The 18150-nt window shown below is 30.7% G+C and overlaps 1 protein-coding gene across 2 annotated transcripts; it reads left to right on the top strand.

The window, feature by feature from the left end:
- Positions 1-3204: 3204 nt before the first annotated feature.
- LOC134721309 (DENN domain-containing protein 11-like) lies at positions 3205-15322 on the top strand. Of its 2 annotated transcripts, XR_010107836.1 has the most exons (10): positions 3205-3480; positions 6194-6293; positions 6745-6903; positions 7864-8017; positions 8397-8535; positions 8853-8975; positions 9862-10012; positions 10511-10570; positions 11375-13472; positions 13537-15322. XR_010107836.1 is itself a non-coding variant. In XM_063584206.1 (9 exons), the coding sequence occupies exons 1-9, from the start codon at positions 3264-3266 to the stop codon at positions 11571-11573; spliced, it is 1302 nt and encodes a 433-aa protein (XP_063440276.1). In that variant the 5' UTR covers positions 3205-3263; the 3' UTR covers positions 11574-15322. The 2 variants fall into 2 exon arrangements, 1 of the variants encoding a protein (XP_063440276.1); XM_063584206.1 differs by having other exon boundaries at positions 11375-15322.
- Positions 15323-18150: the final 2828 nt, after the last annotated feature.

Below are 18150 nucleotides of genomic sequence, written 5' to 3'. Positions count from 1 at the left end.
CAATGCACATATATCGGGTGCTAGCACCATAAAGGCATGCTAAATTACTAAAATCTTCACAATTCTAGCTTTTTAGTTAAATTTTAGACGGTTTTCGTGTAAAACGAAAGTGGCCGCATTCGTGTTCATCCTTAATATTGAAATGTAAGCTGTATTTTATAATAATACATAACATATATAAATGTTGAAGATGAACACGGATGCGGCCACTTTTGTTTTTGACAAAAAACATCTGAAAAGTGACATTTTTCGGCATAATTGGTAGATTTTTCATATTAGAGCTTGAATCGGATCGTTTTTAATGACTAAATCAATTAAAATCTTTCACATAAACTAATTGATTTAAATGAAATAGACACTTAAGTGTTTAAAAAGTGGTCAAAATCTTTCATCAGATGAACCTAAAATTTGAGGCCAAAATCGGTCCTTACCGGACCTACTCCTTTTGCCTAGTAATTTTAAATTAACATTCATTTGTGGGCTTGTGACCTTTAGTATTTGTGCTGGAGAATCAACCTTTAGTTGATCGAAAACATTTTATTTAATTTTTAATGGATAAAGAAGTATTAACCAAGTTAGTTCTTCTGTTGTTCCATTACATCTTTTGAGTGTGTTTGAATATCTACCTTTAGTTAATATATAGATAAAAAAGTATAAACCAATTTTTTCTTCTTCTGTTCTATTACATCACTATATTCCAGGTAAGGGGAGAGTTGACGCCTTCAAACATGTTTAACCCCGCCACGATCTATAAGATCCCGTGTCCCAAGTCGGGGAATCTGTAATTCAATGGTTGTTGTTGGTTCATGTTTGTCATATTTGTTTTTTGAAAATTGTTTTGTTATGACGTAATCTGTTAAATTTCTCGATTTAATTGTTTCGTGTTTTTCATGTATGTACTTTTATATATCCGACTACACTGTATGGAGTTTTCTCATTGTTGAAGGCCATAATTGCTTTCAACCTCTCATTGGATACTATAGTAGTTGTCTCATTGACAATAACAGCATATCTACTGTGTTTATGTCTGACCTAAGACAGCAGAAGAGCATTATGTTTTCTGGTCTGTGCGTCCATTCGTTCGTCCGGCAGTTTGTCCGTCTGTCCCGCTTCAGGTTATTTTTGGTCAAGGAAGTTTTTGATGAAGTTAATGTCCAGTCAACTTGACACTTAGTAAACATGTTTCCTACAATTTGATCTTTCTACCGTAAAAGCCAAAAATAGATTTTTGACCCCAATTTCACCATCCAATGAAGATAGAAAATGATAGTGCGAGTTGGGCATCCGTGTACCATGGACACATTCTTGTTTTGCTATTAAACATGTGCTACTAGTTTTCTACCTTCAGATATATACGACTTTGCTTCCTGAATAGAAAATAAAAAACCTACATGATTTATGTAACCGGGGCGAACGCCATCTACATGCATGTTGTATCATCAAAAAAGGCTAAAATACCTTATTGATGCACTTTAATAGCTGATATCCCTACAATCTCCATACACAGGGCCGAAAGAAAGCATATGAATCAACACAACTCATAATGTTCATACAATATCCACACAAACAACACATGCAATCTGTCATACACGTATACTGATTGTTATTTAATAGTTAAATATGATTTAAAACAAATATGGAAACATGATAAACCATACTCCTGTGGTATACCATGACAAATGGCAGTTTTTAACGAACTGCACTGGCTATACTGGGTATACCATGGGTTAATGGGAGGAATTTATATACCCTCAGCCTGAATACTGAGCTGAGATATCAAGGAAGTACAAGCCTCTAATCTGAGACTACTATATATAATTTACGTTATAGGCCTTACGGTGACCTATAGTTGTTAATGTTTGTGTCATTTTGGTCTTTTGTGGATAGTTGTCTCATTAGCAATCATACCACATCTTCTTTTTTATATAGTACTCTCAGCTCTAATCGACAGTTCCATTGCTATGACACATTCTTCAAGCAGCCACAGTTCTTTTGTCTTTTGTTCAAATACAGTGACAACCATTGCATTTGTGTATGTTCTGTGGTAGTTTGAATATATACATTTGTATTGAAAATAAATAACTCAGCAGGTCTATTCGAAAGCATGAGATGGCACCATATTCTTCATAAATTCATTTTTTTCCCACAAAACTGAAATCCGGAAACACTTCTCAAATCTTTTAATAGTAAAAGTATAAATATTATTCAAATATACTTGATTTTTTTTTAAATTTGTTTCATTTCACTTGATGTATATTTTCTTAGGAACACTTACCTCACTTTTATTACAGGGTTGTAACTACATTGAGACAAATGCATCATGTAGGAATTTTCAAAACCAAATGCTTGCCTACATAGCAATTTCTGTTCTCCCTCAGACATAGCCCCTGATTTTTCGGGATCAATGTTTATTATTTATTTGTCTTTTGTTCATTGATTGCCCTTCTGTATTCTGTTTGTGTTGCATTCCTTTTGAAATTTATAATTTTAACTTGAACATGATTTAAAAAAAAACAGAAGCCACAGAATTAACAATGTGAATTACATTTTTGCTTTATCATGCATATTGGTCTTTTAATTTTTTCCCTAGAAACTTAATCTTAAATAGTAACACTGAATCTATACATTTTGTTTTGAGACCAAAAAATTGTCAAAAAATTATTAATTACAAAACTTAAAAAAAGGCTAGATACATCCACACTTTAATACTGTGTATGTACATGATATATGCAGTTGGAAATAAAGAAGATTCATTTCTGCAAAGGTTCATTGATGAAAAATTATGATTAAATGGCACATAATGACTTCAGCGGACTATACATGTATTATTTAGAAGAAAAAAATATTTAAAGTTGTATGTTTTCGAATATCATAAATATAGTTGTGAAAATAAATAATCAGTCCTTTGCTTTAATGAAAATGAAAAATCTTGCTTTAATAGAGCAGAAAATAGATAACCTGTCCTCCTAGTTTACCGTGAAAAATAAATAACCGATCAAAAACAAATCTTTCAGCTTGCATGCCAAAACCACACCTTATGAATAGAAAAAAAAAACTCAGCATATAAGACCAGACTGAGACTACTATTGTTATAGTAGTCTCAGTATCAGATAAAGCCGAAATACTATTTTTTTTTCTTTTTTTAGTGAAGTGTCCGGAACTGTACAGACGATTCCGAATTTGACAATTTATTACACACTAACCGGAAGTGGTCGTATTATTTATGAAAATGTCAAAAGTAAAATGTAAATATTTGTGATAAAATGGCACAAGAAGAAAAATCGCCGCTTTTAGCGGAAACAGATGGAGATGATTACAATTATCCTAATCCAAGAAAAAGAGTTTGGCATGTGCCACCTGAACTGAAAGGTGTTGTGACTGGGAATGGCACAATCAACACCAGTTCATCATCGTCTTCCTTGGCCTGTGATTTCGATTTTGTTGTCTGTGTCTTTGTTGTAACTTTTGATACAAGATCAGGTAAACATTTGATGATAGTAAGCTCATAATCAATCACAAATATTTTGGAAAATAAAACGTGATCTGTTGATGTAATCAGTGTAAAATTTTATACATGCGTGCACTCTATAAATGTGGCAGGATAGTCAACCAGTTCACGGTGGCCACTTACTGAAAGAAGTGACAGTTCTGAAATACGGTCACATTAATGAATAGAATTTAGGACAGAAAGTCACAGGACAAAAAGTCACAATTCATTTTTTCTGATTATTTTCTTTGAATAAAAAACGCTTATTTCTACAAAAATATTTTTGTATTTTTCTTGAACTATTGTTTATAAACCAACTTTGTAAACAAAATTTATCAAAAAATATATAAAATTAACAAATTATTGTTAAAAAAACAAAATGTCAAAGTGGCTTGGCACTTAAATAGCTTCATGGTGCCTAGAAATCTTTCTTTTGCCTGATTAAAATCAAATAAATCTTCATTTTTCAAATACAATCATTACACATTTCCTAAACTTTAATATGAATATATGTATTGAAAAGTAAATATTTCAAGGTATTTCTCTTATATATTCAAACAATTGTCAACAGATTATTTGTGACTTTTTGTCCTACCAAATTTGTGACTTCATGTCCTGTGACTTTCTGTCCGTTTACCTAATGAATATACCTTAATATCTCTAACCAAAATGCCCCCAGAATTGGTCCCACTCGAACTATTGACATCATACAACAATCACTATTTTATTGTGGCGTCAGATATTTTGTTTCAAGACGTCAACATTTTACAGGAACCTGTGTGATTATCCAGTAATCATGTAATGGCAGACAAATACATGTAGCGATAAGGTGTATTTGGTAACACTCACAGTAACCAAATCATTAATTAAACCATTAAGAATTGGGTAACTTCAGAATTTTTTTGTTTTTGTCATTTTTGAATAAATAAGAAAATGATATGGAATTTGGAACATTTGGCATCAGTTTTTATCAACCCGTAGAAAGATTTTAATTTACCAGGCAGTATTCAAGAAAGTCTATACATGTAGTTTTGTATGAAATTGTTCCCAGCATGCCGTTTTTTATTTATACATGTAAATGCCAAAACCAAATAAACACTGAATTAACTCGAATTCCTTTATGGTTCTATTAATGAATTTGGTAACTGTTACTGAATTGATTTCCAGAATACTGATTATTGTCTAAATGGGTTTTCGTACTATTAAGAATGCATTTTGACAGTTGACATCACAATTTCAATTGTAAAAACACCATGCATACATGTAGTAGGAATTCATATATATACATATGATAAGAAAACATGATTTGACCATAATGACTACCAACTGTCAATGGGGGTTGGTGGTCTAGTTGGTGGTTATAACTAATGGCTATTATATTGAAAGTCCTGGATAGATCCTGATTCAGGGTGCTGGAAATTTCAGTACATTGATAAGTACATTGTAGGGTGATTTTCAGCCTTCCATTCAAATCTCTGGTTCAATCTTCAGATATCTCTTTGGTTTGTCTGTTCCCACCTAGTTGCCATGGTTTTCTCTGAGTACAATGTACTTCAATTAACTTCCTCCGTGTGCACCATAAGCAAAATATATAATAACATAAAATAGAGAATATAAATGGGTAATTTGTCAAAGAGACAACAACCTGACCAAAGAGCAGAAAACAACAGAAGGCCACCAATGGGTCTTCAATACAGGGAGAAACTCACACAGCGGGAGGCGTACTTCAGCTGGCCCCTTAACAAAAATGTGTACAAGTTCAGTGATAATGAACTAAACTTCCAAGTGTCCAATAATGGTGTTGGGGGTTGGAGATTTGTCCTAGGTCATGTTGGTGGTTGGGGATTTGTCCTAGGTCATGTTGGTGGTGGGTTGTACATATTTTAGTGACACATCTCCATTAATCCTGTTGTGGAGTCTTCATGGATACCACATCACTGTATCCTTGCAGCTTTTGAGGGGAGCTCCAAATAACAGAGGTATCAATCCAAACATACAATACAGGCATGGTCAGCATACATGTTGTACATGTAATTATAATGTATGTATTTAGAACTTTTCATGCCAATATTTGTATTTGGTCTTCAAAAACGTTATGCAGAATGGGTTAACAAACAGTTTTTGTCAATCCAACCCTGGAAAGGGCCTCTGACAGGGTTCTAATGGGTTTAAGTGGTAAAGAAGTAAATCCCCTATAACACTAGGTTGTCAGCACTGTGAGTTATGAGTTGGAACCCTGCACATGGAAGCTACTTTCAATTACAATCATTATTGACTAGGATAGTCCGTTTTCCTGGCAAAAGTCAGTGACTGTATGGTCTGTGACTGATAAAAACTTACCTACATGTACCACATGTACCATGCTGAAAGTATGTAGCTCACTGTTCTACTTACATGACTTATAACTAAATAATACAAGTAATTAAAATTATGAGATATAATGTAACAAATTATTAATTTATTTTCTGAATTTCAGGGTAAGACAAACTTTATATTCACACTTTAGATACCGGTAACATGTACATTTGTACCTACATGTATGTCTTTAAATAAGTAAAAATTGCTCCTTTGGGGATTTTATAGCATGCCTACATGGAATAGGCTCTGATTACATAAAACTAATATGGAAAGTTACCCAGTGTGTAAGTAACAAAATACAATGAAGAAATTTTGGACTACACTTCATAACATCTTGATTATTTTCAGGGAATATGGTAGAATGGTGTCAGCCTGAGGAGTTTGAACTGGATGGTGTTGAGTTTAAAGCAATGGTCAGTGGGTCACATACTTTGCTGAAGGATTTTGTGTAAGTTAAAAAAATGACACTAATGTTCAGGTCACCTTTTTCTTTGGATATGTATCCTACCCTTTGCATCAAAACAAATTTGCTACCGTGCAAACATTTATTTAAATTGTGTTGCTGAAAAACTTTTCAAGTTGAAAGTTGTTAAATTTAGTTTTGCTTGTTTGTTAGTTTTCATTATCTTACTCTGAAGCATGATGTATACAGGTTTAACTGTGTCTGTCTGCTGGTTATCCATTTCTTTCACATTTTACTGAGCAATTACGATCATGACAGTAGCATCTTGATCATGCTGATAGATTTAAAAAAGGTTATAAAATTTGGTTTTGAAAATTTTGCAATACCATATCATATGAAAAGTTATCATTTTCTTTGTTATTCTTCCTGTTTATGTAATCAGAGCCTATGCATATTTATAGATAGAATAAATAATGAATAACATTGAATATTCCAGATATTTCCGCAAAGATAATTTGTACGGGTTAGCATGCTTTGAAAACATGCATGTAGAGAGTGAGATTGAAAGAGGGGCAAGGATGAAATCAGTTGGAATATTATCCACGTCTTATACAAATTTGTACAGGCATATGCAGTTTTTAGAAACACAAGTTCGGTAAGTTAAAATTGAGCAATGGTATACGAATTGAGAGTGCTTTTAATATAGAAATGCATACCAATTTTTTTTATTGAATAATGTTTTTAAAAAAATTCTGTAACTTAAATGACTTACTGATAATCATGTATTGATCAGAAAAATCTTCATCAATGCACAACATGTACAAATGTACACAAGAATTTTTCAATTTTTTTTTATATCTACATGTACATAACAAGTATTTTAGATATCGATTTTATGGTAAGATTTTAGAAAAAACTGTAATAAACATGACATGTATGTTACTAACATTTTCAAATTTAACTGCATTGACGGCATTGAGACTGGATAGCTTGACTGCTTGAAGAAACAACATCACAAGATGATCTTTATTAAAATGTCAAGTTTTCTCCTAAAGCTTTTTAATACCTAAGATGTTTTTATGCCCCACCTTCGATAGTAGAGGGGCATTATGTTTTCTGGTCTGTGCATCCCGTCCGTCCGTCCATTTGTCTGTCTATCCCGCTTCAGGTTAAAGTTTTTAGTCAAGGTAGTTTTTGATGAAGCTGAGATCCAATCAACTTGAAACTTAGTACACATGTACCTTATGATATGATATTTCTAATTTTAAAGTTAAATTAGATTTTTTTTACCCCATTTTATGGTCCATTAAACATGGAAAATGATAATGCAAGTGGGGCATCCATGTACTTTGGACACATTCTTGTTGTACATGTTTTAAGTTCATCAGACACTGGAAGGATTAAACAAAAGCAGTTGTCTAAGATGTACATAAAAAAAAATGAACATGTACAAAGTGTAACACTTTGTCCTTGAATACTTGCAGGAATTTCTATTTCTTGCTCACTACTGATTGTAAAAATTGTATTTGGAATTTAGAACTATTATAAATAGATTTATTGTTATGCTGCGTTTTTATATTGAAAGTTGTGTAATATTGTGTATTTTTATAAATAGGCACCAGCTGGAAACCCCTGGGAAGTATTCAAATCTTGAAGTTTTCTACCAAGATAAGAAAGGAACATTGAATAGTACTATATCAATCCCACAGCAAATAACACCGAACTCTTCCTCGTCAACGCCTAGTCAAGAAATGTTACCAGAGATGAAGGTCAGTGCTTTTGTTTTATGCTTTTGCTGGTCATCAAATTTGACTATTATTATGTTCAGGCTATGTTAAAATTTCCAACTTCTCTAGACTATGCCAGTATGGCTATCATGAATTATTTCTGGAGTAAAGTATGCTGTTACATGTAATAGTATATATATTTATAGTAAAAAGCAATTTCAGCAGAAATGGATGTATATTTAAAAGGATTTTTTTTGTTATGAAAAGCTATAAATATATATGATATAAAATACTAGGGTTCAGTCACTATCATTTTTATTATTGTTCAGTACCCATGTATGGTAGTAGTTTTTTAGTTGTGTTTTATACCAATATCCAGAAACTAGTACAAAAGGGATAAAAGCTTCTTGTATCATTCTAGATAACCCACCCAGCTGGATGTTTTTCCCAATTCATGAAGTTTTTTGGAGAGAAAGTATTTATATTATGGAAATTTGCATTGTTACAGCAAAGAATATTATTTTTCTCACCACCACCAATAGGTGTTGTTTGTTATAGAGGTAAGATATATCTGAACAACATTTACATAATGGTTCAGTTACACATTTGATGAGACACAAAGTGACATAGAGACAACAGTAGAAATGAATATTTTTTTACAATTTTTAAGCAGTCTATCAGGTTCAAAATGTTACCAGTAATTGTTCATTCAAGTTTTTATATTTAACTTTAAATATTTAGACACAAAATTCTTCTTTGTTTTAGCTTTAATGGTAAAGAAAAAACACTGATTTTCAAAGATAAAAAGGTTTGCATTATGTTTTTGTCAAAATCCATTATCAATTACAGGAACTAAAACTTATTTTAAATATTTCAGTTTATTGTGCATGTTGCCTTGGAAACCATGATATTGGAGGACTTGGTCATGAAATGAAACCTCACTTTTATGTCAATGTGGCTGATATAGAAACATTAGAATCAGAAGTCTCATATATTGCATGTAATGTATAAGTTAAATATTTGTCAATGCTATTTTTCTCACGTAAGAACATGGTAACCATGGTAACTGTATATAACTTACAATAACATATTCACAATGCAAGAAACAACCAATATACCCAATTAATTAAATCATGTCAGATTGTACCAAAAGCTAACCAAGAAATAAAAAAAATCCTTACAATGTACCTTGTGAAACAAAGTTTGCATGAAAACCAATGATAAGAATAATTCACCACAATGAACACTGACCAAGATTGCATTTTTTAACCCCCTCAAAAGATTTTCCCTAAATAAAGTACTATAGATTCAGAAATTATTGTGATGTTTATACTTTTGTGAAAATTGCAAGAATTACATCATAAATGTAAAGATTTTATTTTGATTTGACAGTACATTTTGATTAGGTCAAAATCAAAGTTGCCATTATAGTACTGTTTTAGTGAAGGCATACTAGTTCAACTTTTATCTAAAAAAACATAGACAACATCTGCCTTTTCTTTTGCAACTGCTTTCAAATTCAGACTACAGAATTGAGGGTTACATATTGGTTTCCAGAATTCAATAATGCCTATCACAGTATAATAAGCAACCTCTCCAAAACAATGCTTTGTATTAAAATTCTTCTATATTATCATCAACTCCTGGTACTGTTTCATATATACACTTACATTATAATAAAGCAATTATTAAATTATAATCAAGTTATTATAAAATGTAATGATATAGTGTTAAAAGGATGAGAATTGAGTAAACAAAAGTTATGCAAGACAATATTTAATTTTAACAAGTGTATTCTTTTTTTTAGTTGAGAACATCAATTATGTTGTCTAACAATTCTAATAAGTTTTAAAACCTCATGTATCAAACAATATTTCCTTTTGAAGGTACAACAGAGAAGATATTTGAAGTTAAAACAAGCCTTTATGATATATATGTTGATAATCAGATTATCAGACCATGTTCCCCAATGCTGAGAGACTTGATGAAAGTCAGTGTAGCAGACAAAGACAAATTTGCCAAACTGAACAACCAAAGGTATGTTTGAATGATTTTTATGTGGCAACACTTTACTGTCATTGATAATAAAGTTTTTTTTTAGAGAGGTTTATAATGATTAATAGCTGTGATTCTGTCACAATCTCACAACTTTTAAATGTCAATAGATGTGTATTTAGTTATCTTGTATTGTTGGGTTGTTGATCCACAACTCAAAAAGGTTTGATGTCTATAAATACATATAAACTTAAAAACTTTGGGAGTATATTTTAAAAATCAACACACACATATATGATATTTTACTGATAAAGAAAATAGTTTCAAAGAATTCAAATTAACTTGCTGAAATGAAAAAAATTAGCTTGTCATTATAGTTTTTGATAAAAACCTAGATTTTAGTGTAATAAACATATTTGACCGGCCCTGTATTAAAGTTGTTTGCCACAGGCCATAATGTACACATAGACTATTTACACTGTACTCAGATTCAAATAGCATAGTTGCACTTCTACAAATAACAATTCACATTTTTTGTAGGTCAGCATTGCAGTATAACTATGAAGACCAAGGGATTGATGAGGAGGAGCTTTTTACAACGTAGGCTATTTAAATTTAAGGAAGTACATAACACTACAGGGAGATAACTCTGTAAACATCAGCCTCTATTGTTTAAATCAAATATTAAGCTGCTAAATGAAAAAACTTTATGTTTGTCAAACTGCTCTATATACAATATAAATTTTCAGATAAAATGTATGGTTCAAGCTTTTTGAAATTTTTGTCAAAGGGTCATAGTAAATTTTTTGTCAAAATTTTATGAAAATAAAACAAGCCAAATTAATTTTAGTCAAGGTGTTTGGTACATATTGCACTTAAAGTGAAACAACTTTGCATTCAGAATACTATGTCTTATATGTTAACTGAATGGTGTTATTTTTATTGGCATTATGTTTTCTGGTCTGTTCATCCGTTCGTCCTTCTGTTCGTTTATCCGTTCCTTTGTCCGTCTGTCTGTCTGTCCCACTTCAGGTTTAAGTTTTTGGTCTAGTTAGTTTTTGATGAAGTTGAAGTCTCATCAACTTCAAACTTAAGAAACTTGTTCCCTAAAATGTTATCTTTCTAATTTTAATGCCAACTTAAGAGATTTTACCCCATTTTCATGCTCCACTGAACAAAGAAAATGGCATTCATGTACTATGGACACATTCTTGTTACAATATGAGATAAAAAAAAATATCGTTACATGTATTTCTAACTATTAAAATTTATAAAGCTATTTTTGCACCAGTATGTTAATGAGAATTTTTTATGTTTTTAACATAACAATTTACAGCAATAATTAAATGTTTCTGACTCTATTTGTAGATTAAAAAAGTAAAGGAATCTTTTTTCTAATTTTAGATTTTTTACTGAACAAAACAACAGAATATTCCAAACTTTATTGGAAGCATCATGTTCACAGGACAGACAATTAACATCTGAACACATGAAAAACATGGGACTAGATCCCTATGGAGATAGAACATTCCTGATGGAATTAGTAGAGCATTATGGGATTGATGTCATGTTGATGGTGGATAATCCATGTTGTCCTAAGTAGCAGCAGGAACGATCAAATTTGGAAGCATGAAATTATGATTCTTTTTAAAGATATGATTTATTAATTTTCTTCCAAGAGGCATCAACATTTTGATTCAGTCTTTTTTATTTAAACTTAATTTTAATATAGATTTCTAAATCATAGCACATGTAGTAGGAATGGTGACGTGGACAAGTTGTTAATTGACCTGTCCTGAACTCTTTGGAGGCCATTCATTATTTTATTTGTTTATCAATTAGATTTAAACTTGCAATTTGAACCTTTAGTCAAAATAAGATTAATTTTTATGTCATATAAATGATTTAGCACTTTGTCATTTTATATGATTTTGTAATTTGATTGAAAAGAAGGAATAAGAGAGCAAAATGAAACAGTAATTAAGTTCCTTTTTAAAATTTCTGTAATCTATGATACATATATGACTTTGTATAGTTATCAACTTGTGACACACTAGTGTTCTCTAACAGTGTACACTAATGTAGTAAAATATACTTTAGTAAATTTTTTCATCAATGACTTAAATATATTGCCAAAGTTTGCAAAAATTAGATTTTAAAAACTAATAATGGTTTATCAGTGATATTTTGCCACCTTAGTCCAATTTCAATACCATTCTGCAAAATTTAGATCAATATTACCCGGTTGTTCAGTTGATAAATTTGAAAAACATACTGTGGATTCCTTCTTATTAATGGGGTACCAATTTTCATGGATTTAATGGGTAAATGAGAACCACAAATTGTAGTGTACAGCAAAGTACACATTTGTTAATGACTTGTTTGTGGACATCGGCAAAACCATCAAATCAAGTATCCGTGAAAACACTGTTTTATCTAAAATCTTGGAAATTGATACACACAAAATAAATGAATCCATGACATATTATATCTATGATATAATTCCACAACATTTGTATCATATTGATAAATACCATGTTTCAATCTTTGTATACCTACATTTATGCCATTTTCAGATCTTGCATTTTAGTTGTAGCTTCTTTGCATAGTTCTTTATGTCAAGTCATCTTTGATGGACAGGCAAAATCATTTTGATTTGTAAAATATGTGTGTGTTAGATATCTTGAACTATTGCTCCTTGATTATTTGACATATGAAAGTTTTTCAATATTAAGTTTATTTACATGCAGTTTAGAGCTTTATAATGTTCATAACAAGGATAAATTAAACAATTTAAGGTATTTAATACCAGAAGTAGACTATTTTTCATCGAAGAAAATATCAATTTAGTATAATTTTACTTGACATATATAAAAGTTTATATGTATGAAATATAATACTTTTGATTGGTAATAAATCACTGGCTGATTTAAAAAAAAAATAACATCATACTCAAATTTCAAATTGGTAATTTTAATGTGTTAACTACACTCATTGATCATATGGTGGTACAGTGTTCTGTTTTATGTTATTTCATTATTCACGTATACAGGTGTATTTTTCATTCTTTTCAGTCATAAGGATTTTGTGATTAATGTAGAATAAACTTTTCCTTGTTACAATAATACCTCACACAAAATATACCAAAACTTAAACTGTGGAGTTAATGTCTCGTAGAGTAAATTGATGTCATAATTGTTTACTTTTTTTAATTAAAAGCTTCATATGAAATTATATCAAGCTAAAATTTCATGTCTTTTTGATATTTGATTTTGCTTTATTTGTAATTCTGATAAAACAGACGGTGAACTGGTAAAGGAGTAGATTGTAAAAAAAATACTTGAATTATGTAAACTGTGAAAATCTGGTAATATCTTTAATGTTTCCTTCACTGATAATTGTTAATAGTAAGAACTGAAACAAATATCAAAATCAAGTAGCTTACATTTGTGGAATTAGTAGCTTACATTTGTGGAATTAGTAACTTACATTTGTGGAATTAGTAAATGGAGATAAATATTTATTCATGAACTTTTCATAATTGACATGTTAAAATTTGTGAATAGGTTAATTTAAGTGGAATCACTTAAAATAAGTCAAAAATATTTGATCTGCATTTGTATTGGTATTGGCATATCTTAATTCCGCAGAAATCAATTTGGTCTAGAACCTGTAGTCATGATTCACAGACTTCAAGTATTGATATTTGATTTTCAACATCTGCATTTTACTATCAAAATTAAATATGGGCGAGATATATGTCTGTGTCAACAGTTTATTTATAATAATTTTAGTGATATTGTATAAAGAAGTAAAAAGTTTTTTATTATATTGCTTTATGAATTATATTAGTTATCATGTTACCACGCAAGACATAACTGCAAATGTCATATCAAGCATCTAATACTAATTTGTATATTATATATTGTTGAACCATCTTTTTGTATAGTTAGAAATATAAAAGTATAATTGTTATTTAATGATCAGAATGTATCAGTCTGATTGAAATCAAACTTCTCAGCGCTCCTGTTTTCTAATATGTTGCGTGGGAGAGACATATCAGAAAACAGGAGCGCTGAGAGGTTTGATTTTAAACAGACTGAGAATGTATTTGTGCCAAATTAGAACTGAAATGAGAAAAGTAGTACTTGTTAGTAATGTTTAGGTCATATGAAAGTATGATTTTATTAATTAGTTTTAAAATTATGAATATGCCATGTACAATAAATAGTCCTTTTGTCAATTAACATAATTGACGCTGTTATAAGCGATCCATTTTCAGTCGTCTCCCTTTGTTATAAGAGATCCAATTTAAGTTGTCTCCCTTAGGAGAACATAATTTTCTATTGACAAAAAGAGCAAATGCATCTGTGCCTAATGTATATTACTTTTAAAGTTTTTTCAAATTGTGTTATTACTGGTACATTTAATTTGTTGGTAAGCTAAATACTTTAATACCAGAAGTTATTTTCACTAAAAATTGGTTAAAACGCAGAGATATTAATTTCAACTTATCATGCTTTGCATGGGCAGAAGCCAAGCCTACAATTGACAATGAGAAGCAACTAGTTTAAAGGAAGAAAAAAAGTATTGGAATTTAATAACAGAATCAAATCAGTAATTGGCAAATGGACTATAAGTTAGATTCTTTTTACCACTTCAAACCAATGAATTGATTTCTAATATTTGCATCACACACCAACCACTTTATATGATTCAAAAGGAATAGGAATAAAATAAGATATCTGGTAAAGGCTGACGCAGCAGCAATGCTAGCAACACAGTACAAACCAGAAGACATTTTAATGTCTCTAATAACATTTATCATGTGTCAATCTAAAAAATAAGTCTCTACACAAGAAGTGAAGTAAGCCAATCTGGATAACTAATGATCTACTGTATTATTCACCACCAAAGTTCATTTAAAGTCCAAGAAACAATATCAACCTTTGATGAGGATTGTGAATTGAATTTTTTTTTAAGATAGATGGAAAGTTCAAATGAAAATACATTGAAAATACTCTTATTAAAACTAATACCTTGACATCATGTCCCTTAAACTGACCAGACCACAGAACCAATGTTAATATAGATTAATGTATTTTACTCAAAATTATTCCTTATGTCAAAGCTTGATTTTTGTGATAAGTGGTAAAAATTAAGTTAAAACTTCAAATTTCCACAAAAAAAAGTGCAAGAAAAGAACATGATTTATTTTTGTTTGTATCTCGCACAAAGAATGCAAGCAGGGCCCTCAGTGATATATCATCTTCTAATTTATTTTTAAGAATTGTGGTCCATATCTAGGACATCAGAACATGATTTATTTGATTAATAATTGCTAATGGATTTAAACTACTGTGAAAGTACTTTTATTTGTGGGGTACCAATTTTCGTGGTTTTCGTGGATGACTCTATCCACGAATTTAAGTGTCCAACGAAATAAAACAACCATTGTCCAAACCAAGTCAAGAAAGATTCCCATATAGGTTAATTTGACTCAAAGGTTTGACTACTGATACGATCTGAAGAATGTTTTGAATAAAGCTAAATCGAAAATACTTTACCGGTAATAGCAGTCACATAACTACACCTGCATGCAAGATTATACTCATTTAATCTTTAATAACCTAAACTGTACAACTTGATCTTTTAATTTTCATAAAAAATATTTTTGATGATGAAAGTCAGATTTCCGGTATTGATATGCTAGTATGATAAAGTGTTCATTTTATATCCTCATAGTTTTCGTACACGTGGGAAATAATAATTTCATGCTGGGCTTGATTATGATAAAAATCATTTGACAATTTAAGATACGTTTATAGCATTTGTTTATTTTGCTGTTTTCTTTAGGTGACATGTTTATGGCCAAATTAACACCTTGTATGGTCTCTAATCTGTTGATCACTTTATCTTGGGTTAATTAGTGTTGTCACTATGATTTACACGGTTCAATGATTACTTTGCAATTTCCTTCAATCCAGACTATTTGTAACCTTCGTGTCTAAAGGCTTTAATTTTTCAAATTTTTTTTTTAAGAAAACTAAAATCCACGAATTTAAAAACCCACGAACATGTAAATGTTGCTCAAACCACGAAAATTGATACCCACGAATTAAAGTACTTTCACAGTAGTTGTACTCTCAGGTTTGTGCTTTGACTTTTGTCGTTATGTTAATACATTTTTGTAGTTGTGTTTTGTGCTTGTGCCATTAGCTAGGATATGTCAAGCAATTTCCAACTGGCAGATTTATTGTGCATTTCTTATGGACAAAAACTTAAATTTAAAAATCGATCCTGCTCTAATCTTAAAGTGTAGTGTACCACCTTTCGGACTAATTTTGTGAAAATTTTAACTAAGGGGGTCTGTAATTCAGTTTGACAGCCTCTAGACAGTTATTTTTTCTTCTTTTCCAATTGGACTCTTACTTACTTAATCCTCTTAGTGCGCATTTGCACATAAGGCCATTAATGGACAATTGGACTCTACCTTACCTTAAAACTCATACCTCAATTTTTTTTACATTTTGTTCAATCCTCATACTTACTGAGGAAAATAATAAATAAATTTGGAAGATGCATGAAAACCCTCTACAAGTTCACTGTCCACAGACTCCACATTAGGGACTCTATTTGTATACAATGACAATCAAAGGACAATAACTGTGTTCCCAGACAATATGAAGTGGTAGAAGGTTATTGATTTAGATGTAGAAAAGAGGAAACTTTGATGATTGATTTCTTTTTATTAAAGATATTTTAGATTTTTATTCACCTTTATCCATGGCAGATGTAAAATTTAAGTGTCTTGTCAAAACATGCTGGTTTTATGTTTATTTAAATCTCAATTTTTTATATTAATTCTTATTCATAAAATTGGTATATGAAAGCCTGTTCAATACTTCAGTCAAAGTTTTGTTCATATTTCATGTGTGATGAATATTGTACTGTTATACAATTGTTTTGGGGGAAAAGGAGTGGGGGCAATAAGGCCCTTATTTGGCCAAAAAATTACTGCAAATCTAAAAGTTATCATACATGTTTTTAAATTACTGTACAATATCTAAGGTATAAGGTATTCAGAATAACAAAACAATTTTGGACATTGAACAAGTTACCATGGCAACAAATCATGACTTAATTTGCATATTTTGTAAAATTTCGTGATTTTCTTTGTTTTTCATCAAATCTTTAAGTATATTTTAGATTGAAAAAGTATGTGTGCACCCAAGAAACAACTTTATACTTAGTGAGATTTTGTCAATAGTTATAATAAAGGTTCTGTTAAATTATTTTGTTGTTTCTTTGCTGCGCACAATGTTTCCACAACCGAATTAAAGATAGAAAACTGCATAAATTCTGCATTTTACATCATTTTTGTGAAAACAGTACATATTATGATGTCATTGGCCGTTTCAGAATCTAAAGCATCATGGGTTGTTTCATTGTTCGTACCCCAAAATGAAAATAACGTCACACCATTGGTTAAATTTCCGTTGTTAATGGCATTTTTAACCGATCAGGACATTTTGGTGTTCAATTTTGAAAATATTACCCAGAATGCATTAGATTCTAAAACGGTGAATTGTGACGTCATCACATAAAAATCTTAATGTTTTTCATTGATATTTCTTGCCCCTTTGCATTTTTAAACATGTGCCAATTTGAGACAGTTATCAAACATTAATTTTTCTTGGGCCAAAACCAGGCCTTAATGCCTACTCCTTTGCATTTTTGTGCAATCAACTCCTTTAGCCAATAGCTGTATAGCTTTAGATTATCTTCCTTTCTGCTGGTGCTCTATTAGTACACACAGCAGTGTAATACATGTGTGCTAACATAACAAGTGTATGTGTTGAGAATGAAAGAACAAGTTGGAAAGTTAATAAATTTTTTGTAAAAAACACCTTATAAGGATCATTAGATAAAACGCTGTCATGCTTGTATGCATATTTAATCATGTGCAAAATAACCCAAATGCATTTGAGATGTTTCTAAAAATGCTTTTTGCATTCTTTTTTACTCTTTTTGCTTGGGCTTTTTAGGTGCTGTTAGATTTTTTTTCTGTGATTTAACCTAATATAAAGGCATAATTTTTAACAAAATTAATATGATAATAACTTGTACTCATTATTTAGATGTTTTTTTTACATTCCATGTTCTTGATGTATTTTGTC

This window comes from Mytilus trossulus, chromosome 6 (assembly GCF_036588685.1).
Source record: "Mytilus trossulus isolate FHL-02 chromosome 6, PNRI_Mtr1.1.1.hap1, whole genome shotgun sequence".
Classification (NCBI taxonomy): Eukaryota; Metazoa; Mollusca; class Bivalvia; order Mytilida; family Mytilidae; genus Mytilus; species Mytilus trossulus.
This window is presented reverse-complemented; position numbering and strand designations above follow the sequence as displayed.

Excerpts from the sequence above, each read along its gene's own strand:
- LOC134721309 (XM_063584206.1), top strand. The coding sequence starts at position 3,264 with ATGGCACAAGAAGAAAAATCGCCGCTTTTAGCGGAAACAGATGGAGAT. Across the intron at positions 8,018-8,396 it reads AAATGTTACCAGAGATGAAG|ATAACCCACCCAGCTGGATG; the intron begins GTCAGTGCTTTT and ends GTATCATTCTAG. Across the intron at positions 10,571-11,374 it reads GAGGAGGAGCTTTTTACAAC|ATTTTTTACTGAACAAAACA; the intron begins GTAGGCTATTTA and ends TTCTAATTTTAG.